This window comes from Lates calcarifer, linkage group LG18 (genome assembly GCF_001640805.2).
Source record: "Lates calcarifer isolate ASB-BC8 linkage group LG18, TLL_Latcal_v3, whole genome shotgun sequence".
Classification (NCBI taxonomy): domain Eukaryota; kingdom Metazoa; phylum Chordata; class Actinopteri; family Centropomidae; genus Lates; species Lates calcarifer.
In genome coordinates, this window is record NC_066850.1 from 5599053 (window position 1) to 5626897 (window position 27845).

Sequence of the window (27845 nt, forward strand, 5' to 3'; positions counted from 1 at the left end):
TTTCGTTTATGGACTATTATTATTTATTAAAACCATGAAATGAGCAGGTCAGTCTGTCATGCTTCATATGACTTAGTAAAGGTCAAAGTAATCATAGTCATAACAATAATTTATGCATTTTCTTACATTTTATTTGTTGATTTTCTTTGCTGTTGTTAGATGAGTAATACAACTGTGAACCTGACTTCTTTCACTAGATATAGATTTAAAGACAGATGTGTTACCCTTTGTGTAAAAATTGTAAAGAACTTTTTTTTACACATTCATTCACTCATTTTTATTTCAGCCTTAGACAAATATTTAGAGAGAAATTAGTCTTGTCACTCTGCAAGCGTTACAGTCCAACACAGTGGAGAAAAGCAAACACTGAGGAGAACATTTCTTTCATAAGATAAGCTGATATTAGCATGTAAGACACGTACAACCGCTCAGGTTAAAAGCTGATGTCTGTATTCTTAAGTTACACATCAGGAAGGTCAAAAATGAAAGCAAAAAGTATAATGTGTGTGTGCCTGTGGATCAGTGAATGCGCATCATAAGCCATGGGAAGTATCCAGTGCGCTGCATGCCAAAGGTGCTGATGAAGAAGTTGAGGACTGTGGTGATGAAGACTATGACTGTTGTTACATTGTTCAGGTAGTCCAGACGCTTCTGTAGAGCTGAGTTATTCAGGTCCCGCCGTCCTGTGACACACACACACACACACACACACACACACACACACACACACACACAAATAGAGAAAGAGGGGGGTTCAAACTACAGAGTGAGATTTCTGTTATGACCTGGTTGCACCACATTCTGATTTGAATAATGGACAACTTACTCTTCTCCTTCAAATTCGTATGCATGGACACACACACACACACACACATACAGTTTCTGGAATCAGACCCACTTCAGCAAAAACCACAATAAGCGTAGCACAGACTTCTGTTAAATAACTACATTTATTCAGCTTTCTGAAGGATAATTTATGCGTACATTAGAGGGATGTCTCTTATTTCTATTACCCTTGTTTCTGTCTGAGATTGAATCTGAAACATTTTTGTGAATCAGTTTTTGAAAATAAATGATAAAGACATTAATGTTTACATCAGGTTTTCCATTACTGACTAACAAACAAAGTAGAAACACATGTCAAGTGTAAATAGTTTGAAACATACACAATGGAACACATGGACAATTTTAGAAATGAAAATTCAAGCATATTATTGCAGCAAATAAAATAATGCATATTTAAATACATGTTCAGTTGGTTAAGTGGAGATATTTTAGTTGGATTATAACTTGAATTCAGCATTTAAACAACACCTTTCAAAGCCTCAATAATAAATAAAGATGTGATGTTTGAAATTATGTGACTTGTCTCTCAACTTTGTACAAATTACAACAATTTGAACTGAATTTGAACTCAGTGCACAAATGAATTGCCTGTGCAAAGAGTGTGTGTGTGCATGTGTCAGTGTGTAAATGTGTTCGACGTGAGTGGACGTGAGTTTCATATGAGTGTGTGTCAGAAGTGGAGTCGAGCCAGCAGCCAGCGGAAGAAGCCGGTCCTCTTGGATCCGAAGAAGCTGATGAAGAAGTTGATCACCGTGGTGACGAAGATGATGCCAGTGGCAACGTTGTTCAGGTAGTCGAGTCGTTTCTGATTGGACACCACGTTCAGGTCCCTGCGGGCTACACCACACACACACACACACACACACAGACACAGACACACAACCACACATTTTTCAAACATTTCATACACACCCACCCACATACAGTTGATACATACATACTCACATGCACAAACACAATTAAAACACTCACAATACCCCATTCAAACAACCACAGTGATGCATCCATACAAACAGCAAGTTCACACCTGTGTGCCCTCCAGCCTTTATCCAGCTTATGTGACATTTTGACAATCAGACTTATGGTGACAAAGTTGCTGGTTCATTTGTATGAAATGAATTCCACATGAGAAATCGAATCTCCTCCCTCAGCAAATATAAATTAATATAAATTATAGACTTGGACTGAATGAGTTTTACATGCTGCACATATACAGTAAATGCAAAGACACAAGTGGAAACCAGCAGGTGCATATTTGCTTTAGGCAGTGAAGTCACGTCTTTGCGATTGTTGCAGATAAAAAGTGGAAAAAAGTTGTAGGTTTTCACATGCACTTCAATCCAAGTGGAGTTTCCACAGAACTAACATCTAGTGGCCAATAGATTTTTGGCATCTTAAAGGAGTTGTCGAGGATTTTGGGAAAATATGCTTATTCACTTACTGTTGTTGAGTGTTAGACAGGAAAGTCAGCAGCCAGTTAGCTTAGCTTTGCACAAAAATTGCTAGCCTGTGCTCAGCTCAGCTATCTAGCTGCTCGCTTCATATTTATCAAGCAATTCTAATTGTGCATATAAATGCTCAGTTTGTATTTCTGAATGTACGTACAGTGTGTGTGTGAATGTTTCTGCTAAGTGCGTCTCATAGAATGAAACGCTGAAACATCCATCTTAGCAGGCAGCTGCGCTGTGTGCCGAAGGCAGACTTGATGATGTTGATGATGAGGGTGAGGAAGATCATGCCAGTGATCAGATTATTCAGGAAGTTTAACCACCGCTGACAAGAGGGGAGGAGGGTCAGCTCAAGACGGGCTACACACACACACACACACACACACCATCACACAAACACACACATGGATAATGCATACATACATTACACACCCATACAACAAGAACACATGCACACACACACACACACACACACACACACACACACACACACACACACAGACAGACACACACATCTAGTTGGTCCCTTGGCCCAGTCCATTCATACTGAATAATTTAAATAATTGTATCAAAGTGCAGTAACACTGCGCAAATTAGTACTGTAAGTAGAACAATAAGTCACACTACTCTGTGTGTGTGTGTGTGTGTGTGTGTGTGTGTGTGTGTGTGTGTGTGTGTACAGAGCCTGGTCCCATGAGTCAGAATCTTTCCCTCTACATCTACATGTTAAAATCATCCCCTACGTCAGAGAGTCAGAAATGCATCCTGGCAAAGAGGCCGGTGCGCTCCATCCCAAACACAGAGATGAAGATGTTGGTCACGAAGATGAGGAAGATGAGGATGGTTATCATGTTGTTCAGGCTGTCCATGCGCTTCTGGTTGGCCAATTCGTTGATGTCTCGCCGGGCTGCAACACACATGTACACACACGTACACCAAAAATAACGACAAAACGATAACAAGATGCCACACAGAAGATGCAGAGGAATTTCCATCATCTTTTCATTTTGTTTCTGTGCACAACACAAAAAACTATTTGGTGGCTTGGGGATTTTATACCTAAAGTGACTGGTTTTCAACCTGCACTGCCTGTATTTTCACAATAAATCAATGCGTCAATGAATGAGTTTGTTAATATGATTGGTTAAAAGCATGGAAGGTGGATTTGTGAAACAGAAGATCTTTACACAGACTGATTTTCTAATGCTCACCGATGATGATGATCAGGACTCCAGCCACGATCTGAAGAGCCAGGGAGAAGGAAATGAGCGTCAGAACAGCGACATAGTACCTGAGGAGACAAAGGACATTTTTTGAGGCAAGATGTGGACATGCAAGAACCAGATGACCCTTGAAAATGAAGTAAACTCACAGAAAACTCTCTCTTTCTCACACACACACACACACCTGTACCTGTATCCAGCTCCCTGTTCGATGACGGTCTTCATGTGTGTGATGTTAGCCAGGAACAGAGCGATGTCCAACATGCCCTCAGCTGCTGTCTTCTTAGTGGCATACAGGTTCATGTTCAGATTAGAGGTTGAACCTCCCTGACAAAACGAGAAAGAGATGGGTTTTAGATTTCATCCTTTGCACACACGCTTTAAGCTTCTACCTAAGCACTAAAGACAAGTGGGAGCCACTTGAATGCAACCAGAATACTGAATGCATAGCCTCTTTAACTTATGTGTTTGAACTGCAATCATGTCTTTAAATCACCTTTATACAATACCCAGTCACTAGATCTGAACTCAGTGTGCTGTTTGCTGCTTGTGAATTAGCAAACAACAAAAACTACATTTAACTGAGGAACCACAGACGTGTAGAGAAAAAGTAAGCCTTTAAGCACTACCAATAGATAACTCTTTCCTCTTTTTTGTATGTTTTTAGTTGGTCTGTTTTATCCTACAACAATAATACATCCAGATAATTAACTCATATGGGATCTTGGAATAAAAATGAAATAAAATTTAGTAAGATCTGTCCTGTAAGACACTGCTGCTCATCCTGTCGATATTTATAGATGTCAAATTCAACAGAAAAAGAGGAGAAACTGAGATGAAGAAAAACAGGGATGAAAGGAAAACACAGAAAAGTTGATGAAAAAAGTTCTCAGGGAAAAAGTCTTCACCTGCTACAGTCAGATGAAACTGACCAGAAGATGGCAGCAAAGACTATGGATACAACTACAGGACAATACCGAGGATAACACAATCTATGTAACAAGATTAAATGTATTAATTATCATATTTCTTAAAAAAAACACAAAAATCTCTTTGCAAAGATTTTGTTCTTACAACCAAATCCAAGCCACAAATGTGATTAATGGAAAAGTCAAGATATTGATTTCATCTTCCAGTGATCTATCAAAAGAAAAATCTCTAGACAAGCACTGCATACATCATTGTAATTGGTTTTTCATCACACCACATTTAGTCTCAGGGGTCTCTGCTACATTCTAGTTGGGCCAAAATGAGATAAGTGTTTCTCCAATTTTGGCCGCTCTGAGACGGAAAATTCCCAGTTTTTGTCATGGTTCATTTATCACGAGCACTCTAACCGCAGCTCATTTGGAAGTAGTTGTTTTTAGAATGACAAAGAGTTGCACTTTATTGCACATGAGGTTTCAGGATTTCAGAGAATTACTGTGTATGTGTGTGTGTGTGTGTGTGTGTATGTGTATGTGTGTGTTAAAGTAAATATTCCTATTTCCCCAGAGCAATCATTTGATAGTGAAGCAGAAAATAACAGGTGAATAGAAAAGGGAGAAATTACTTTTTTTTTCTCTGCAACTTTTGCATTTGCCAAAGAAGAACTGGTGTGTGTGTATGTGTATGTGTGTATGTGTATGTGTGTGTGTGTGTGTGTGTCTGTGTGTGTGCGTGTGTGTGTGCAGAGAGAAGGAAACATTTAACATAATAACATACAACCTTAATGCATGACTCTTAGCACTTGTCAGGAACTAAAAGTTATGGATCTAATTATTGCCCTGCAGTGCATGGACTGCAGATGTACACATTACATTTCTTAACACTGAGCTATACATTAAAGTATTCTGTCCACAAATGGATCATTTTACTCCAGGCTATGCCGGTGTAGTTTGAATCAGTGCAGTGTGATTTTCTGCACAGAAACAGATATGTTCAAGGAAGACATAGATCACATAGAAAGTCAATCACACGGGCACTAAGGACACATTGTATTTTATGAGTTCATTCTGCTGTAATGTGCATTACAGCTCCAACAAAAACAGAGCATTAACACTGTACATGTACTGTATAGTGTCTGTTTGACACTACAGCTTCTCTTGCATGGTGCTTCTGTGTAAGTCCCATTACTCTGCAACTTCATGCTCAAAAAAGCGAATTTCTGCCTTGTGTTTTCAATAAACCAGAAACTGTAACAAGGAGTGGTAAAGTTTCTGGTTTTAGTTGTTCTGATAAAAAAGAAGTAGCACCCTAAAAGTACCTCTAAATGAATGCGTTATGATGTCTGAAGCAAAAATTAAAGATTGTATCAGAAGGTATTTCCTCTTTACTTTTATATTTGTACACCAAAATAGTCTAAACCATGTGTTTCTGTCATATTAGCAAAAAGGCATACATGTTAGCATAGTTGTTGTGACGGTATTATCTGCAGTGCCCAATATAGAACATATTTACATTCATATGTGAGTAACAACGTCCTCTAGTGACCACAGTAATTATGACAGGAGTAAAGGAGGAAGTGAGGTGATGTTGTTAGTGGCAGTGTAGGGGAGAGGTCAGGATGGATAGATGTTGATCTTTCCCCAAACATGAGTTGTTTTTGTGGCTCAGCCTCACCACACCTTAACCACAGCATTGTCAAATCATAACTGATTTGTACCATCAAACACAAACAAAATCTTCCTACCTTTAGACATGTTCAGATAACACTCTGTATAAGCTGGTTCATGTGAAGTTTACTTAACCTTTTACAGGCAACACTGTGTGATGTTTTCAGTTGCTATCTGTGGACACAAAGAAGTACTCCAGTATTTGTGGTCTGGGCAAACATGCACACTGATGTCAACAAAGCGTTCTTGCTGGCTGGGATCATGTCCCTTGGTTTCCTCTTTATAGTTGGGCAATGTTTGCTCTAATTACATTTCTACGAAACTGACCAGCAGCGATAACCGATAGCACCGCAAAACAACTGTGCCAGCGTAGCCAGTGTGTTTACATCCACTTCCCTCTCGTCCACAAGCACTGGCACACCTCCTTCAGCTTGGAGACAGCAAGTTGGCAGGTGCAGTTTGGTAACAAATAGCTTTCACTGACAGTGTTCATATGAGGTCTGTGGCTTATCATAACTGGGCCATGATCTCTGGAATAAGATGTTGACGCTGACATTTTCAAATGTAGCTTTTGGACTCTCTGTGCCACAAACCAAAACCAAAACAAACCGATCTTTTGTGTGGAAGGAAAAGTATGTTTTTTTGGTATTTTTGAATAACCTGCACCTTGCAGTTTACCCAAATCTTTACCAGTCACAGGTTGTAATTTAACATTTAAGACATCATCTTTGACCAACAATTCTAATGCTATCAAGCTAGCATACATGCGGTATCATTTTGTGTTGGAAAACTTGATTTAATCCCCCCACCACCCCCCATCCCATACTGCCTTTGCAAGAGTACAGTTTGATCCAGGCTGGGTTAATCTCCAAGAAAGTATGAAGCAATTCCAAGAACTGCAAGACTGTCAAAACACTATGAACACATGTACAATGGCCTCTTGTATGCTTCTGAATGTGTGCGAGAGAAAGAGAGAGAGCAGGGTACAAGAAAGAGAGAAAGTGGGAGAAAAGAGGGAGAAAGAGAGAGAGGGATGTGAAGAAGCGATGAAAAAAAATACAGCGTTAGATACATATGAGAGAGCGAGAGAAAAAGTATGTATATACACTGGCCCGTTTCCATCTTTTCTCCTTTGGGGACTCATGCGGTCACACTTTATCAACATCAGCCTTGGGCATGCTGCCAAAACACACACACACACACACACACACACACACACACACACACACACACACACGCACCACAACCAAAACACTGGAACGGCCTACATACAATTTTACAGGCCATGTGTGTTCACTTAGTGTAATGTCTCTCTAAATGTACTGACGGTGCTTTTACTGTGCTTAATCTGGACTTATCTGGATGTATTCAAATCTGTTGATGTATTATTTTACCCTTTGTTTCACTGGGCAGGTGAGGTGGGGGGTATAGATCCTTATTTACAGCAGCAGTCTGGAGAAGTGGTTGCAGGAGGTCAGCGGGGTTACACACATTTACCCTTAGAAGCTGTGAATTATAAACAGTCGACCACAGGGCAGCTCCACCATCAGCGTCCAAGATTGATGATGTTGGTTCAGCAGCACCTCAACATTTGCCTTTGTGGAATGAAAAATGTTTCCTGCTCATTTTCTTACCTTGTCAATAAAGATAATAATCACACTTGGTTGAAAATGTCCACATAAAATAAAAGAGGAAGAAACTGCAGTATTCAAATATCATTTTTCCCACCAAGCACCTACAACAAATTTATGGATGTGCTTATGCATCATGGGATTGGTGGGAATAATAGACAGTAATCCCACTGTTTTTTAATGTACCACAGCCTCATGGTTGGAATGTGACCTGGTATTGAGGATATTCAACAGCTTAAAAAACATTAATCATGTCAGACTCCCTGCTGATAAACACATGATGGAAGAATGCATATGAAGACTCTATCCCTAAATCTTTGTCTGCATGGTACTATTTTTAGCTGAATACAGTTAGCCATGGTTTGAAAAGATAAAGCTGTCTAAGACTTAAAGGGCTCAAATATCATATATCATACATTCTCTCATAGAGGAGCCTTCCAGGAGAACCAATTTCCCTTCTTATCCTTTATATACACAGCGTCAATTAGCAAATGTTAGCATGCACCAAAGTTATTACAATTCATCCTGGAAGATGAATGTCTGTACAATATTTCATGGTTGCCAAAAATGTCAACCTAATGATGTCACTAAAGGAAAAGCCAGGGGATCACCAAAATCTTTAGGATACATCCTCAGGGAACCATGAATATCTGTACAAAATTTCTTGACAATCCATACAGTAACTGTTGAGCTATTTAAGACTGAAAGAGGTGGACTGGCTAACAGACCAACATTTTCATCCTTTGACCCATGTTGCTAAAGCCAAAAGTAGAAAATATTACTAATAATAATGTATATATATAATACAGCTTTATCTTTTTCCCTACTGGTTTTTGTGGATGTATGGTATTTATAGAATAAACTCTTCCTAGAAATCCAGAGTCCTTGTAAAACCTCCATTCCTGAAACTCACTGATCCACAGATGTGGGCACAGGGCCACATCTCACAATGTACACATACACGCACATACATAGATACACACACACACACGCCAGCCCTAGTTGCACACACACAGACACACACATACTCAAAACACACTTGATGTATACCTGTATAGGCACATACAAGAATATGTATGTGCATTTGTGCCAAGCATATAAGCAAAACTACACGATTACTAAATGCACACACACACACACACACACATACACACACGCACTAGACCACATGGGAGGCCCCCCTTGACCTGACAGGAAGTGATCCTCCCCTGGACTCCTATTGGCTGCTATAGTAACCAATGGGAAGGGACAGCCAACTAGGAGTGGAGCTCTGGTTTGCTTTTAGTATCTCATTTAAACTGTCTATCTCTCCATCGTTCTGTCTGTCTGAGCACTTGCCTATTTGGCTGTTTTTTTTCTCTTGTGCATTTTTCCATGGCTCTCTGTGCCTGAAGGCATCATCTTTCTGTTTGGTTTTTATGTAACTTCCATACAGTGTGAGGGAGTAGGAGGAAAAGCAGAAAAACAGATGAGCAGATAGTGACACAAAGAAGAGGAGTCACCATGAATGGAAGAAGAGAAGCAGCGACACAGAGATGAATAGGGTTTTCTCTTGCTGGTTTACTGGCAGCAGAACAGTGTCTGCAGTTATTACTTACTTGAATGATTTTGGCTGTAAACATGCCTCCATGTTTTTATGAGAAAAATCCTAAGAGAGACTATTTTATATGAAGCTTCATGTTTCAGTAACTAATGGTTTGTTTTAAATGCATAATATCTAGTTTCAAAGGATTTTCAAATCACAGGTTACTTGGTTGATGGACTTAGTTGATGAAAACTACTGCTTAAAGTGATAATCCTTAACATTTCATTATATAAACCCCCCCCTCCCCTTTTTTTTTTTTTTTACTATTTATGTCCTTTTTTTGGACAAATCCATTCAACCTCTATACATACCGCATAATTTTTGGTAAATGTTATTCTAACTGCTTTCACATGTGTAAGAGATTCAGACGAAACAATGCATCGTATGTTCTAGATGTACTATGTAGACAAAAGCTGGTGCATACGCACATTTCATGTTATGAGCTGTGTCAGATGACATCGCTGACTGTCCTCTTCAGTCTTCTTCAATTCTGACAGAGCACAGTAGATGCTTTAGCTGTGTCTGCTGCCAACAGCATTCAATACCACCAACAACCATAGGCCAGGGCAAAAATCGCAATGACAGCTAATTTAAAGCTGCACTAATCAGTAGTGTGCAGGAAGCTTGATTAGTTAGTACTTGTTGCCTGCCTTGGTTGGGTTAGTTAGGTTTAGGCATGAAGACTGATGATTGGTTAGGGTCCAGCCGTTCAGTGGTAACAGAGGCAGGGTAGGGGCAGACCTTTGCCTATCTCAGATGGGGAAAAAAAAAAAACACGTACAGGTGTACGTACACGTACAATAAGTGTGTTGAACATACATAATATCTAAGGTGCTTCTTGCAGTGACAACCCCGCATTTGTTCCTAGTGTTTTAGTGACTTTCAGCACATTGTTTTGATTTTACAAACAGCAGCTTTAATTGTCCTTTGTCACATTAATCGCTTTAAGGGGCCAGGGCTTAGTCGAGACCAAAAAAGTTAAAAGCGAGTGAATGTTGGACTAATATTCATCAGATAGTCAGAAACATGACTTCAAATGAATGCTAAGAGCACCATATCAACAAGTGAAATATTTTTCCGCTTTCGAGGCTGAAAACATCAGCTACGATTCAGTTGATCACCAAGCGCCTTCAAACTTCACCTCTTGACATTTTCTGTTTGTTTGTGTTGGGGGACACAGTCAGCACGTGAAATATTGCATTTCAGGTTATTTGTTTGTGTGGATCTGCAAGTGTTGATGACGGGTGCTGCTGCTGGGCATGTCGGTGAATAGACCTATTATGTCTAGAAATAAACAAACACAGGACAAAATTCAGCACATGCACGCACAAACTGAGTTAGAGCCAAAGAACTTATTAGGTGAACTTTGACAAGGAAAAAAACAAGGACACACACATACACACTCACCATTCCTGTCCCATTTTCTCAGTTACACATATGCAGCAGGTTTGCCTTACTTAATTTAAGAGTAAGTGACCCTTGACCTTTGCCCTTGGCCAACTATAATCCTGCTGACTGGCCTGTAATTAGCAAAACTGGCATGAGAAAACAACCTCAAAACATTGTGTGTGTTATTGTGTGTGTTTTTATGATCTTGAAGCCCATGAAGATGATGCTGGCCTTTACAATATGGTTGGAAATATACTTCCTTGGTTCTGGGGCTAATGAGCAAAATCAGAAAACGGTTTCATTACTCTAACTTTCCCCAACAAAGCTTTTCCCTGCTGTGTCTTTTTTGTCACTCCTGAGTGAACACACATGTCATTTTAACACACCGGATACAACCTCTTCATCCTTTATGCTTCCTGTCTTGCTGTTTTCTCCTCTCTTCCTTTGTATTTACAATCACATAAACCATGTCTTTCTTAATGAGCCTACTCACTACATTTAGCTTAAATAGACAGATAGAAAAACACCAATACTGTAAATTCATGCGACATTAGTGCATTCAATCTTAACAAATAGGAAACTGTGTATTACAAAATGTAATGATTATAGTACCTTCAACACTGCGTCTGCTTTTAATCAACTAACATGAGCTCAGTCAAAATCAGATTTCCTACCATATTGCCAAAATATTCCTCAAAGGATGCTCTAATCAATTCCACTCAGTTCCATCAATTGCATCCAGTTGATTCTGATTCTTGTCTCTAACCACTTTATTTTTCTTTCTACTGTTTTCCATCTTTATCTCATTCATCTGGTTATCTGCTGATCTGCTCAACCTCTCCTGTCTGTCTGTGATGATCAAAGCGTCATCCTCTTTTTGTTCCACAGAGGACGAGCTGTAACACAGCAGGATGGACGTCACACTAATTGCTGGGCAGGATGTCCACACAAATCCATTAGTATGAGACCCAGTTTAATTTTTAGAGCTCGAGAGTAAGGACATTTTGGACTAGTGAGGACATTTTGTCAGGCCCTCAGTTATGAAAAGGTTTGTTTCAGAGACTTGTGGTGTTTTTAAAGAGACAGAGAGAGGGACAAAGAAAGAGAGAGAGAGAACACTGGGAAAATCAACAACCCACACAACCTCAGCGACCTTTGACCTTTGATCTCTCACCCCCAACACTCCCACCCACACACAGACCCACACACAGTGCAGTGCCACTTTGAACCATAATTGAACATGACATACACAGTGCAGGTATACACAAGAGACAAACACATGAGAGCACACAGACTGTAATCTAACTGCTATGTTTGTGTGCATTTGGACTGCCATCTGCCATCTGGGAGTAGAAAGACAGAAAGAGTGGCAGTGATCTGATATCACTCGACTCTCTGCATTCCTGACCATAATCACATTGTGTAACTGAGTTTCCCATATCAATGACTGAGCCAGCTGGCCCCTTTGGCCCTGCTGGGGCATCCTACGGAAACCTTACAAAGGGTCTCATTTCAAAGTTTTTATTGCTCATATAAACTATAACTTTTCGGAATTTTGGAAAACTCATGGTTTCCCTTTTTCAAGAATTTAAAGGATCATTTTGGTTTGTTATAACCTAAGGACACACTAATATCACTAATCCAAAATACACAAAGTGTAACATCTTTAACATTACCGCCTTTATACTTAGCATTCATGCAAGCAGGAAGAAGGCCTAAATAATGGCTACAGGTGCAGGTGGGTAGCTGTGTGGTGTGTGTGTGTGTGGTGTGTGTGAAGAAGCGTCCATAAACACCTCTTTCTTCAATGACGTCAGCCATGCTACAAGAGTCTGTTGCATAAGAGGCTGACGTATGACGCCTACTGTTAAAGCATCATCTGGAATGCTAAATACCCTTGAAGAAATGTGTGCCAGATGTGAAAAAGTGTGTGTGTGTGTGTGTGTGTGTGTGTGTGTGTGTGTGTGTGTGTGTACCCTAATCTGTGTGTGAGCTGCCAGGTGGGTATGGGTGTGTGTCACATGCCAGTAGTGTGTGTAGTGTACTCCTAAACACACTACATGCTCTCATGGCAACATCGCAAACACACACATAAACAGAAATGTTCTTTCTCTGAAGTGGTGCGTTCAGTTAAGTTTGGTGATGACAAGCAGGAATGATGAGCACTTACAGTCAGTTACCTCATCACTGCTTCATAGCAAATTTCAAGTCTTGAATGTACAGCTCTGTCCAACTAGTGTCAAGGAGAGCTCCTGTGGGGGTGACTTGAATGACTTCATAGCTGTGTGCGTCCCCCAGTACAGGTTACTTGATACTGCAGTTTACACACACAACAAAGAACTTACACTGTAGCTTTGTTTAGCAAACATGCTGCATCTGCTTTATGCATGCATGCAACTTTTTGGTCTTGCTTTCAAAGTCTGATTGTCATTTTCCTGCACAGAGATTATTGATGATATATTGATTTGTGACTTCAGAGGACATTACATTGCCTCAACTATAACTACTACTTGCCCCAACTCTAGCTTAAAATCAAATGTTTTATTTTATGGGGAGATAAAGGAAGATAAGGCCTGTATAATGTGACTGTATCAGACTGACTGTTTCAGCCCCTACAAAAATAAAAATAACACCTGGACCACACACACACACACACACACGCACACACACACATATGTCCTGTAATTACCTAAGGAAATACACTGTACTTTACACAATGGCATGTGAAAAGGCATCAGTCTGTTCCTGCATTTGTGGAGTTGTAAAAATACACGTCATTGTTGACTGTTTGCTCAAAGTTTTTATTACAAGGAGGGCATGTTTGGAGAGTGGACAGACTGATGTCAAAGAGTCTTTGTGAGGATGAAAATGGCAGCAATAGTTGGAATTCTTTCTTTTTTTTGTGGTGTTTAATCTGTCATAAAACATATGCACTCTGGGACCCAGAGCATCGTGCATACAGGATTTTCTTTCCCCTTAAAAACTCATGCCAATCATTTCTCTGTCATAACTGCTTGCCACCATTTTTCAGGAGGTCACAGGTCAACAGTGAGGTACTCAAGGACCCTTCAGGGGTGTAGATGTTTGCTCCTATGGGACCTTCCATTTGAAGGAATGCTGTCTCTAAACACTGAGCTGCCACACGGGTCATTTCAGAGTGAAATGCTCCATGAAACAATGTTTAGACCATGAGATAGTTCAACATTTAGCCGACAAAAAAAAGGCTTAGAACATCCTTTAAACAACCTTCAGTTCTTGTAAAATTGAAGTGTGCCTTGACAGCAATGCTGGAGTTCTGCATTCTATGACCAAGGACTGATGCTTACATGCACAGTACATGACAGTGAGGTTCCAAGTGCAGCTGTTGTGAAACTTACGAGTTAAAGAAAGTGTAATATTCAGTGCATTCTGGAGAAGATGTTAGATGTTGCCTGACACACTTTACCTCGCTATTACGTAGAGTTATTTTCCTATCCAAAGTTAAACAAATGCATCACTTCGTATTTACCCACAGACTAACAAAAGAACATGCAATTTGTATAACACTTTAAAATCAGCAACAGAAGGAGAGCAAAAGAGAAAAGGAGCAGTGTGAGCATGAGGAAACAAAACAAAAGAAGGAAGAAGAGAAAGTGAAGTAAAAGGGAAGAGGGCAGTGTGTGATGGATCATATGCAAAAGTGAGGACAGACATGTTGTCCACCCTCAGTCTGCAAGCCTGAAAGAAACAGAAAATCATCATACATAGATTTAGGGAACACAGTCTCACTCCCAACTCGTCATGAGAGTGAGAATGGTGCTGATTTATGTTCCGTCTTTCTGATTTTATCAGAGAATCAGCAGGTTGCAGCCAGCCCCTGAGCCGATTATATTTTGTGGGAATTAATTATCTTTCCATTCTCTGTCTCCGCCCTCTTCCCAACTATTTCCATCTCAAGCTGAAGAAATAAATGACGCATTTGTCTGAAAACACCAACAGATGGAAAATTTTAATGCCTGTGACTTGCCATGGCATGACACGCTTAGAAAAGAAATCACCAACCGTTAACACATTCAACTACGTTCCACTCCTGATATTGACTAAGGAATCCACCATGTGTTTGTGTACAGTCACAGTCTGTATGTGTGTGTGGCATACTGTGAGTATGAAAACAAAAGTCATTACGGCATCAAAAACAGCTACAAACTTGTTAAATAGCTCATTGTTATGAGTCATCTCAGCTTTAGAGTAGAGTAACAACCAGTGTGATTATACAACCAGTCCTAACAGTGTTTGTGGTTCAGTGTAATTATAATTCATTGAACCAAGAAGTCAGTTTGCCACAATATGATCTTGACTTACAGTCTCACTGGAGGGCCTGTATCCAAAACAAACAAGGAGAGTGTGGGAGGGGCACACTACTGCGGGAAGTGTGTGTGTTGTGAGTGTGTGTGCTGTATACTGTAAATAGCTGTATGGTACATGTGGCTGTGTTTTGAAGTTGTGCCTTGAAGGCTGAGATGCGGTGTGTTCAGGTGTAGGCTAATGAAAAGAAGAGATGATTTTCGTTGTTGTGCCATTCTTTCTTTCTCTTATGCCGTTTTTTTCCACAGATGAGCCGAAGCTGTTTGGAGGTTGATCCTCTCCCGAGGCGTACAAGCTTTCAGGCCTCGGCCATGTGTGACATCGCAGGACATTCCTCCCAGCGACTTCCTGGCTTTTATGGCTCGGCCTTCATCACCGTCCACAACACACACTTCCTTCCTCTGCGTTTGTGTGTATGTGGGTATTCCCGCTTCCCGAGTTCCACGAATGCAGCCTGTTTTGTATCGAGACTGTGTCCCAAATGAGAACCATTTAAAGAGAAAGGGACAGATATAGATACTGCAAGGAACACGGAGAAACTGAGTCTGCCTCAGGCTGAAAATGAAAAAGTGTGGCAAATTTTCAACTCTGTCAACTCTGTCTGTTAATAGATGAATTCTACTGAAGAAATTAGGGATCTTTCATTGATTTGGGCACCACAACAAAACTGTGTATCTTTAAAGGTGCTATATGTAAGTTTTTGCTATCGCTACGTTGCCAGCGTTAGCATTTACAAATGTTTACCCCCCAGAAGCTTCAGTCATCACTGCATTTACAAGACAAGAGGTTCGAATATGTCCTCTGTACAGCTACATCCTCTTACATTAGACTAAGGGCAAAGTGGATGCTACCATGACTCACCATTGGAAAGACAACACCACATGCTAATTTAGTTTTGACACCCTGTTCATCCCCTTGTTCTGGTCTCCCACCTCTCTTATCCCAGTGTCCTGAACCATTCCAGTTAACTAATTTGCATACATGCAGCATATTGCATTGTCTTTGTTAGCAAATAGATATTTAAAGTAAACATTTGACAAAACCATGGCGACAGACACCTACATTGCTGATGTGTCCTGGAGCAAAAGACTAAACTCTTGCCAGGTCTGGAGGTAGGCTCAGTCAGTTAGTTAAATCATATATATTAAGCTAGCCTGGAATTTGGTACAGAATGCAATGCACATCATGTTAGTGCATGAGACCTCACAAAACAGCTGTATGGCTCTTTAAAGGTGTCAGTCCGCTCTCCATCTCTGCTTACATTTTGTTTCCTGGAGTTGTGACAGGTGGAAGTCTACTGAAGCCAAAAGTCTTACATGTGCAATGGATACGTCTGAACACAACAGCCATGCAACTGGATGCCTGCTCAACCAAGGTCACAGTCTCTCTGTGTATACATACACCTGAACCTGCACCTCACCTTGTTGTTAAGTGCATGTCTAACCAGCCTAAAGCACAAATGTACAGGTGTGTACATGTATACAAGGTTCAGGCAGGCAACAAAAAGAAAATGTAGAAAAATGCTAGCGAGTCAACAGGTGGACTGCGCTTGACACGCGACATAAGTGATGTATAACAACATGTAGGCAAATGTATGTAGATATAGCAAAGACACATATGGACATGCCTGGAGTGTGTGTGTGTGTGCAATTGTGCAATCCTTTTCACACACATGCTTCCTACCTTTAAAATATACACTAGCTGTACATAACAACTCCATGACCTGATGACGCAACTGTGTACATTACTGCAAACACATACAGGCAAGTGTGACGATTACATAAAGTAAATCACTCCTGTGTATCTACTGCAATTCAGCAGCCTACAGCACACACAGGGACATTGATGTAGTGTGGTAAAAAAAAAGTCATGATGATAATAATTGTGTGGCTGGTGTGTTGATACCAGAGTCCAGTATCAAAGAACTTCCCCTACAGTTTTTATACAACTGTACATGTAAGCTCAAACAGACAGAAAAGGGGGAAAGCCATTCTAGCTCCCAGGTTACCACACAGTTTGTATCACTGTTGCAATGTGGAAATAATCAACATGGATCTAAGGCCTCTCTAATCAAAGCTACTTCACCAGCCACTGCACCATTACAGCTGCGGATGAAAGAAGTGATGGAAGTTTTCCACTGAGATAAACCTCTGCTTGTTGCTTTCACATTCAGACGTTGAGTTAACGCATTTCCTCAGTTTATTTGTTTAAATCAACTTCAATCAATTTCCTTCTGAGCCATAACCATCATACTGCAGACAAAAAGATGTAGAACTGCAATGTTGATAATGATGATATCTGTCCATCCATCCGCTCATGGAGTTTTAAAAATTTGTCATTGAACCCGAATTTTAAAAACTACCCAACCTTATGCAAGTCAAAGCAGCTAAACTTCAACTTTTTAATGCACACAGTATTTATTGTGAGGAATTTTTGTGTCCCCTGATCATTTGTTTAGTGCCACCCGGTCAATTATAGGTCCCCTTTGGTCCATAACAAAGTATCTAACTGCCCCATTTCCCTGAGATTTCCTCCGGATGTTGGACATCCTGGACCACTTGTAGTCTTTTTGTAAATGCTGGTCTGTATTGTGTGCAGTATCTACAGGTAATACTTCATTTTTTTTCTTTGTGTGTGTGTATGTGTGTGTGTGTGGCTTTGAGAAAAAGTAAATGACTATTTGTCTAAGAGGAGTTATGGCTGTTTATTTTCACTCAAGAGGTCAGAGCATTTATTTAGGTCCTTAGAGACTCCTAAGTATGAAATGTGTTTGCACAAAGCAGGCTCATGTAGACCAGAAAGCTGTTCATGTTTCCAGGCATGAGAAAGTTTTAGCAACATCAACCTCCAACAGTTCTTTAAATGCCATCCAATTTGGTCTCCAAAGCAATCACACCAGAAGCTGATATTTCCCATGTCTCACTGCTTTCTAAAAACAAAAACATGTCTGACACTGTGGTTATAATTAAATAGCATAGTAGAACAGCAAGTTTTCCAAGTCATAGTGGAAAATCAGCAAAATGTTATTCAGTTTAGTTCAGTTATATTCACATGATAACTGAACACTGATGGAACTAGAGTGTATTCCCTTGAGACTTGGTTGATGGCTTCATGGTTTCACACAGAGGACAATTAATAATAGAGTGCCATTGTTTCACTTTTAGCCTGATCTCATTGTGTTGAAATCAACAATAGTCCCATGAGCACCACAGACACCAGGGGACATCAGCGACAGAGACTGGATGAGGTAAGACCGAACCTCACCCACCTCCCACACTGCCTTCTTTCCCACAATCACTCCACCCCTGCTCCCACTTTTTCCCTTTAAACACACTTCTCAGTCACACATGACCTCACACAGCCGCTTCATTCTATTGCATTAACTAAAATGCAGGGGTTGACCGCTTGTAAACAAAGCTTGAAGTGGTACTATTATTTCTGAACTGAACTGATGTTTGTTCATTGTAACAAATAGATATGATATAAATCACACTGAAAAACAAAACAACACAACTGTGCTGTCTATTTATAATATTTTTAGACCAAATGTCTTTCACTCGACAATTTAAGCCCACAATAATGATTTATTTATTTTTTTCTACTTAGGGTAGAAGCTGTAAACACAACATTGACACATTTTCTTTTAAGTTGCTGAGGCTAACTTGTTAGCAAACAGTTGGCCACTTGATGAATTTAAATCAAATATCTGGTCCTTTAGCAGCTATATGTTCCACTATAGGTCACAGCAGTTTTGGCATTTCTTTGGTGGTTTACTTTGGCATTCTGTTTTTTTGGTCCATTTTGTCTCTCTCTTTGGGGTCATTTTTGGTGTCTTCTCAGGCATCGTTTTTGCATCTCTCTGTGGTTGTTTTGTGTCTCTTGTTGGTTGTTTTGCATTTTGTTCTTGATCATTTAGAGTCTTCTGGAGTCATTTTGTGTCTCTCTTTGGTCACTTTGCATCCCTTATTGGTTGTTTTGTGTCTGTTTTTGGTCGTTTTCTGTGTCTTTGGAGCCATTTTGTGTTTCTCTTTGGCCTTAACAAACTAAACATTCGTGGTAGCCCGATACAAATATTATCATCTCATCTGGGCTATTGTGTTGACCTCTGCAACAGACATGGAGACACACACACACACACACACACACAATGATGCACATCCACACACACTTTTATATACAAGTGCACAGATGCTGGCAACTACACAAACCGCGTATTTACTTATTAACATATACTGTACATATGTCAGCTGGACAGTTTATAAATACACATGCTCGTAAACCTACATACAAGACTGACCAGAAACATTCAGGTCTGGGTTCTTTCCCACACACACACACACACACACACACACACACACACTCTTAGTTTTATCCAATGGCCCAACACTTGTGCTGGAGGGAAGGAAAACAGAGATAGAGAGAGGTCTGTATTTACGTTTAGATCACCCCTCAATTAACAGAAACACACTTACACACACGTCCTCCATACTGGCCAGCAGCCTGCCGCATAGCAACACGTTTCATCAACAAATACAAGAGGTCAGATTCTGTGTGTGTGTGTTTGTATTCCAGTTACTTTTTTTCTCAGTTTCTACATGCCAAGTTACCTCCCCCCTGCCCTCTTTCTGTGTTTTCTATCAGGTCACACTCTTGATGTCTCTCTTAAAGGAATAGTACACGTTCATTCACTTTGTCTTCCCAGATCAATTTCACATCACTTATCGCAAAGGCAGCCCACCACACACAGCCTCTAAGGCACTGTATATGATTATCACACTGTGCACATTTATGTCTATTTTTATGCGCTAGTCCACAGATGTGCGACCACATGTGTATGGCTGTGTCTCTATATGTGTTTGGACCGTGTCCAAGAACAGCACACAGCACCTCTACGAGCTACGGTTTTAAATGACGTGTACGGCACCTCAGACCACTGCAGTTAAACATTGCAGTATTATTATTATGTGTAGTTGATAAGCAACACACAATTCTCTGGAAATAAATAAACCCTGATGAATTCTAAGAAAAACCATTTAACAGCTACATGCTCTTTTATGAGAAGGGTGTGTATATGCAGAGCGATGGAAAGTCTGTGAAATGCCTTGAAAGATTAACATACAGGGACCTTGGATTTATAAGTCTGGTGTGCATTTGTGATTTATGTGTGTGTGCATGTATGAGTTACAGTGTTGTGAGTTACAGTGTCCCAGCAGGGGAGCCTCAGCACTAGAAAGGGGGTTTCCTGTTCTTTCTTGGCAAATACGGACTGGAACAAGTGGATGAGGAACAAGAGTGTGACACAACAGTGTTGGCCTAAAGCTGCCGCCAGTGATTTATTTAGTGTCATAATCAGCTCAAGGTTTTACAAATGATCACTTAGTTAATAGGACAAACAATGTCTTTATGAAATACATCAGGCAGAATCCAGAATGAGTCTTTCACTGGCTGAAACATAGGAGAAAAGATTTTAAATCCCACTCAAGCAGATGTAAAGGAGCAGACTTTGCAGCACTCTATATCTGTTGTGTTTCACTCTGTGACAATATAATTGTGGGTTTGTGAAAGAGACAGAGCAGGAGACAGAAAGACTAGTCTGCGTGCGAGTGTGTGTGTGATAATCTAATTGTTTATATCTGGTAGGATCTAAAGTTTCGTCTGGTATCTTTCATCTTGGCTTTTTTTTTGCACACACACCATCTAAAAATCCTTTCGCGTTTCTGCACATACACACACACACACTCTCACACGCATATGGCAGTGAATCAGGCCCTAGTCCCATAAAGCTGTTTCAGATTCTAACAGAGTCGGCTGTCATTTCCCCCCAGAAATGAAAAGAAAACACAGCACACTCCCCCCTGGACAGAGGAAGAAGAGGAGTAGAGAGAAATTGAAAGAGGAATAGGGTAATCGAGAGAAAAGAGAAGATGACGAAGACAAATGTATGAGGAAGAAAAAGAAACATAGCTGGAGGAACCAGCTGAAAAAGTGGGAGAGAGGGCAGAAGAACTAAAGCTATAAAGTGTATTCAATTTAATGTATTTCTTTTTTCTGTGTCTGGGATTTATTCACCTTTTTACCTCGAAGATGTAAATGGGGAAAACAAAACTTTCTACCGTATGATTGTCAACCTCTCACAAAGTACCAATGACTGTATGAGCTATGTTACATAGGAAGTATGTCAGTAAAGACAATTACACAATACAGGTGTTGACACTAGCATAGCTTTGTGTCTGTATTTCTTCAGAGATGAATTGAGGAAAAGGCCAGAATCCAAACTTATCACAGGTTGTGTCCATGCATTTGACTACACCTATTCCCAGATGGTGGCAGTAATATACCTTTTCATTGTTAGCCAGGAGCTAAAAGAAGCTGTAGCATAAAAACATTTTTGAGTTTATTCAATGTGTCGACAACAAACTTTTAGTAAATGATCAGACTCAAATAGAAACTTCTTTGTGAACAAAAAAAGGTCAAGGGTTAGATTCTTGGACCAGGAGGAAAAATCCAGGCTGGGAAATGAAAGGCCTCTTCCTCATTCTTCACTCTCACCACTGAGATGTCGTTGTGCAAGGGCACTTCCAGGTGTGTAACAGTGTAAGAGTGTGCCAGATGTAAAGTGTACAGCTCTAAACTCTGGTGTGAATGAGCCCAAATTGCTTCATAAGCACTTTTGGCATCCGATTGCTCCATTCACATTCTGATGTGTCACACGCCAATCCATCATCACACTAAAAACCTTCCTAGTTAACTCCCTAGACTGGAATAGCATATATTCTGTTTCTGTCAAAGTAAATAAAGGCTGATATTCACACACAAACAGCCTAAAAAACACATGAATCATAGACTGGACATACAAAGTATGACATTGCACACGTATTACACAACAACAGCAATTTAAAGATGAGACTTGGTTGGGTCTCGGATGAAAGTTCCCGGAATCACATGCACTCAGACAAACACACACACACACACACACACACACACTTTCTCATGCTTCACACCCACGCTCAGAATGTGGCATTTGCCATGTAGGGGCCAAGAAGGGGTTACACATCATACACACACACACACAAACATGTAATGTCAAAGAGAAGCAGCAATGTATTCTGGGAGGTGAGAGAAGTGGGAAGGAGTCGAGAAGGACGGTGGCCATGGAGGGACCAACAGCACAAGGCACTGAAACACATAGATGAAAGAAAAACTACTCCAGTAAACAACCTGTTATCCAGGGAAAGATACAGGAATGTGAATACAGTTTAATACAGTTGTTGCCATTGTTATGACACATGGCCTACTGTATTGTTTTGATTATAGGTATTAGTTTGACTATTATTGCCCTAAAGTGGCCCTGCCCTTCTGGCATCTGCCAAAGTCACTTGATGTTCAGGCTTGTTCACATGCAACAAACGACTTTACACGTCTCTGAAATATAACTGTCATGCTTGTATGGTTGCTGTGATTTCAACATTCGTTTTGTGCTTCACACCCTGCCACCTAAGACCTGAATGCTATGTTTCTGTGCAGGACTGGTGGGTACATTTTGGAGCTCTTGAAGTCAAATGTCAGTCAGAGTACTACAGTCATTTAAGAAAAAAAGAATAAGAAATAAGATTCTCTCCATATTTTTTATTTGTCTTTGACTGCATGAACCTTAAGGAGTCAATGGAGGTTTACAGCTGCACAACATAAAGAGTGGGTGAGGAGAGGGTTGGTCCTGGGTGAAGGATCACACTCTTGAGTTTACTAGAGACTCAGTATCAAACCCATTCTCACAGTTTTTACTCCAGCATCAAAGCCAGGCTCCAAGGATGTACACACGAAAGTACAGAAAAATCATCAGATCATCTGTATTTGTTAAAGGCTAAGTATCGTCTGTGCATCCGAAACCTGCTACAGCTTATTTTTCTGTGCCTTCGACCTTGATTCTTGTCCAAAAACTAATAACCAATGAGCTGCATCATTGCAGTGGCTGACATCTTTCTTTATTACCATGAACATGGGGGCTGCAGTTTATTTTGAGATGGTTTCACAACGGTCTTGCTATTGTAAATTGCCAGCACACCAAAATATGCAACTTAAAATAATCCCACTCTTTACTCTTGTTTGCGTCACATTTGCCCAAAACCACAGAGCTCAGGTGATGACTGGTCCTGGGACAGAGGGCCACTTATAGCCTGGGAAAGTTGGAAAGTATTGACAGACTAAAGAAATATTAGTTTAGGTCATTTTATGGAATTTGTTGACACTAAAAAAACAGAGAACATCACCTGCTACACTGACCTCTATTGGTTGAAATTTATAAGCAAAGCACAATAAATGGTGACCACTTACACCACCAGTTATTGTCTGCTTTTAGGCTATTTTTCTTTATTGATTATTGGAAGTTATCTAAAAGGTGTGGTCCACAAAGTCCCTTATTAAAGATAAGGGGTGTTCTTTTCTTGTAAAGTATCATTTAGCCGCTAATCTTAGTAACCATTCTCTTCTGAGAATGTGGTCATCCTCTGTCTTTGAAACATGACTGCCATGCTTGGAGAGGCTGTGTGATTCCTACTTATTCTGTGTCAGAGCTCCACGCCCTGTTGCTGTGCTCTATACATAGAGAGTGACTAAGAGGTGTAAAGCCTTCACACCATAGAAATAGATTCATCATGGCAGCTTCACACAGACGCTGTGCGAAAACCTCATAAATCCAATGTCAGAAAATTACATGCCTCACTTTGGACTTGATGTGAAGCTATGTTGAGCGTTTTATGTAGCGATGTTGGGAAAATGTCATGAACTTAGAGACTGTGACAACCACTGAAAATCAAGCAGATTGTGGAGAAATCCAAAAGAATCAAACAGCATTTGAAGTCCTTTGTGACTGTTTGACATACAAGGGTTTCATCTGACAGCAGATTATATAAAGCCAGCTCATATCCCAATAGGACTTGAAGGTTAAGTCCAGACTGTTCAGGTCAAGTTAATTTTAAAACTAAAATCTCTTTTAGACAAAACATGTGATTTACTGAGCACCATGTATGGATTTAATGGGGTTGTTGACTGACACCAACAACTCAGTATCATTAATCACAAATTGCCAAGCTTTCCAGACAAAATTTAAGGAAAAAACAACAACAACAGCATGCAGTCAACTTCATTCTGAAGTCTTTGATCATTTTACTTATTTTAACAAATTTTCACTCATTTTTTTCCTGAGCACTTTAAAGGTGCTATATGTGAGTTTTTGCTATCACTACATGGCCAACGTTAGCATTAACTTCTTTTTACTTACCAAGAGCTTTAATTCTTGCATTTACAAGAGAGGAGGTTAGAATACACCTTTTGGGAATTGTGGTTGATGCTGAACTGTTTCTTCTTGATTGGTAACTATACAGCCGTCAATGCTAGCATTGGCTATGTAGTGATAGCAAAAACATACACACAGCACCTTTAAGGACCTCTCATCTATACTGGCTTAAAGGTTGAGACTGTGGGTTTGTTCTTGACTTTGTAAACAACAGTTGACAAAATTATCTCACCACAAGACATCTGGGTGTTGTAACACATTTTATCATTGCATTACTGACCTGTAAATGTTACTTCTATTTTCTATATTAAGATTTAGTTCCTGGTTTCCCTTAAACATCAAGAAAATGGTTACAATCAGGGGACAACAGCGGATGCACACTCACTGATAAACTTCTGAACTTAGTGTAACCTTTCTTAGAAGTTATATGTGTGTTTTCTAGCTGGTGAAGAATGTAGAAGCAGAAAAGAGGAACTGCTTACAATCTGTCCAACCTCAAAACTGTCTCTGTGGGGGGTGAGGATGCTCTGTATGAATATGGGTCTCAGATAACAACATTGTACAATACAATATGTATCAAGCTGTATATGTCAGACCTCATGAATATACCTTGGATGCAAGAGCTCTGTCCTTTCAGTTGAAATAAGATCCTCTCTGCAACCTTTTGTGCTATTCTTCAATTAAATTATTCACTTCTCTTGAGGAAGTCACACATTTTCATCACACTAGGCACTTCTGACTGCTTAGGAAGATCATCAAAGTTGAAAGCTCCAGAACAGCTCCTGTGGTGAAATGATTTTTGTCACATAACATTGTTCTTTCTGCTGTCAAAGTACATAGTACAAGTAAAAAGATCCCATGTGAAGCCATCAAAATAAAAGAAAGACTGGCTGCAGTATTTTCTAGTAAATGAAGTTGTACTGAATGAGCCATGTGCATCAACAGTGGCAGTGACTTGTGACTATTGTGCAATGAGGTTCCAGATTATAAGATAAACCACATTAGTAGCTACATAAGTATGTAGCTGGAATTCTAAAGGAGAATATCCATTTCATAATTCTTCTCACCTTGTCACTTCTCTTACTGTAACATATACTTCACCACTACACCTGTTGCATCATAACTGTAAGTACAGTTGTTAAAACCACCTGGCAAAGACATGTGAGATGTATAATGTAGTGATACTTGTAGCGTGAGCTAGCATTGACATATCAGATGTGTATCATGCTGACACACACGTACTAACTTAAAAACACCCACACATGTGTGCATACATACACTCATGTCCGCTTTTCTGAGGAACACACATTTCTCTCCACGTGTATGTCGACATATGATTGGGCAACCAGGGTGGAAATGAATAGTTGTGGTGAGGACTTAGCATCTGTGGACATAAACATTTACATTCTGGGCCACATGATATGATCATTGCTGCCATTGCTAGAGGGTGATGGTGGGCAAATGGTGCTATAGGTTCTCAGCTTACATCTGTGTTTAAGGGTGCAAGGCCTCAGGTTCTGGCCGCAGTTGTGGTGGTGGTCTTTATCATCATTCACAATCTGAGTTAGCCACTTAAGTTCTTGCTGCTAAAATATACACCAGGCCTGCTTCAGCTACTGGATCAGCTGACTGTGGTCATGAGAGTTGCTGCTTGCACTTAACAGAGTACATTAGAAACACTACAGGCTATCAATAGATTCATCTTTGTGATATTATATTACAAATTACAGATAAAGTGTAGACTGTATAAACTGTGACTCGTGAAAACATGACAGGGAGTGAAATTGTGTGTGAGCGGGTAACAGAGCCAGCATTCATGACGGGTAAATTTGGAGGTGGTTAGCGGATAAACAACTGTATTTTTGCTGCTACATAAATTCATAGCCTTCGACTAAAACTGACATTCTGCTTAAATAAGATTTTTACTGGGCACCACTGCATAAAATTCACAACTGCAGGTAGAATGAAAACCCTTTGAACTGAAAATTTGGCTAATTCTGGCAGATTTATATTAGGATTCAATGTAGCACTTATTAGAAAGCAAAATGCACATTATCCAATATACAAGGTGAAATATCATCATGAATTACACTCTGTACACAGGCCACCAGCAATCCAGAGCAACAAGACTGCTTTTGTTTTCAGGTTTCATTTCACTCATAACACTTTAAAGTACTCTGATTATATATATTTAGCATGACCGGCCCTGAACGTAGTATGACATTAACACGAGTATACCTTTTCTCCCTCATCTGTCACTGCCTCGCACCCACACACACTAACTCCGACACTTTTTCAAACACACACACAGAGGGAGAGAGGAGAGAGAGAGAGAGAGAGAGCTTGTCTTGAGTAATAACACTGTTCACTGGAGACTGTGTTGCTAAATATACCAGTAACCGATAGCCCTGCTGGATGATGGGCAGGAACACTGCAGGCACTGACACCGATACAGAAGACAAATCGCAACAGACACCACAGAAGGTGTGTGTGTGTGTGTGTGTGTGTGTGTGGGAGGTCAGTGGTGTTAAGGGCTCTCTACATACCCATATATCTGGAGAATAATGTGTCAGAAGATTAATTGAATTGAATCGCTTTGAACAATTCCAAACAAAACTTATCTAAAAAAATAATTCCTTTAGAAATAAGCCTAAAAATGTCAGGTCCCCAGCCCTACCTTGACCCCTTCCTCTTGGCGTTAGTGAGTACCTGCTCTGTTGACCTGTAGCTACATTAGAGGACTTTATTAGCCTTTGCACCCAGACACTAATTGATATTTGATGGATGTTGTGATCATATCTTGGTCTCAGAATAGTGTACAGACGCTCAGCCTAACCCAGAGAGCCACACAGCAACCCTCTGATCCTCAACTCTCACATAGGCAGGACATACCACAGCTCTGTGGCAAAGCTAAGACAGGAGCAGCAATTCAGAGTCACAGATCAACCAAGACTGAGAGAAAGGGAGATGAAAGAGTGAAGGAACTGAGAAAGTGGGGGAGACGGAAAGGAAGAGAGAGAGGTAGGAGAGGCCAACAGAAAGAGAGATGCATCTGCAGTATAGTCCAACTTGACTATCCACATTTTTCTTCTTAGTTTTTGTCTTGTTAGCTTTCTTTTTCTGGCCTTATCTGACTCTGCCTCTCCCCCGTCCCCTTCGCCTTTCCACACAGTTTTCTCTGTCTTTTTGGGTGCACTAACCTGCAGAGGGCCGCTGGCCGGCATGGTGGATCTCAGCGATGTCAGGTCGATGTCTCGGCCCTGCTCGCTTCTCTCTGTCTTCCCCAGTCCCTGCATAATGAGGCCCGTAGCAAGCAAGCAACCAACCAAGTGCACACACACACACTTGCATCGCCAAGTGTTACCCCTACTGCAGTGAAAATGCTAATGCATGGATGGCAGTGGTCGTTATGAAAGGAAATTACCCTGGATGCCAGGCACCGAGCACCAGGCAAGGCCAGGGAGGACAGCGGAGGGACAAACAAATGGCTTAT

At 40.4% G+C, this 27845-nt stretch overlaps 1 protein-coding gene across 10 annotated transcripts; it reads right to left on the reverse strand.

Moving 5' to 3' along the window:
* Positions 1-109: 109 nt before the first annotated feature.
* LOC108894957 (ninjurin-2) lies at positions 110-27845 on the reverse strand. Of its 10 annotated transcripts, none has more exons than XM_018693628.2 (5): positions 27553-27845; positions 3702-3844; positions 3506-3585; positions 3038-3201; positions 594-683 (listed from the first exon to the last, which is right to left on the reverse strand). In XM_018693628.2, exons 1-4 carry the CDS (start codon positions 27646-27648, stop codon positions 3047-3049), a joined length of 474 nt encoding a protein of 157 aa, XP_018549144.1. In that variant the 5' UTR covers positions 27649-27845; the 3' UTR covers positions 594-683; positions 3038-3046. The 10 variants fall into 10 exon arrangements, with proteins under 10 accessions (XP_018549140.1, XP_018549142.1, XP_018549144.1 ...); XM_018693627.2 differs by lacking the exon at positions 594-683 and adding an exon at positions 1545-1683; XM_018693630.2 differs by lacking the exon at positions 594-683 and adding an exon at positions 1545-1683 and having other exon boundaries at positions 3708-3844; positions 27553-27843.

Excerpts from the sequence above, each read along its gene's own strand:
- LOC108894957 (XM_018693621.2), bottom strand. The coding sequence starts at position 27,648 with ATGCAGGGACTGGGGAAGACAGAGAGAAGCGAGCAGGGCCGAGACATC. Across the intron at positions 3,586-3,701 it reads GGAGCTGGATACAGGTACAG|GTACTATGTCGCTGTTCTGA; the intron begins GTGTGTGTGTGT and ends TTGTCTCCTCAG. Across the intron at positions 2,655-3,505 it reads AGTCCTGATCATCATCATCG|CCCGTCTTGAGCTGACCCTC; the intron begins GTGAGCATTAGA and ends GTGTGTGTGTAG.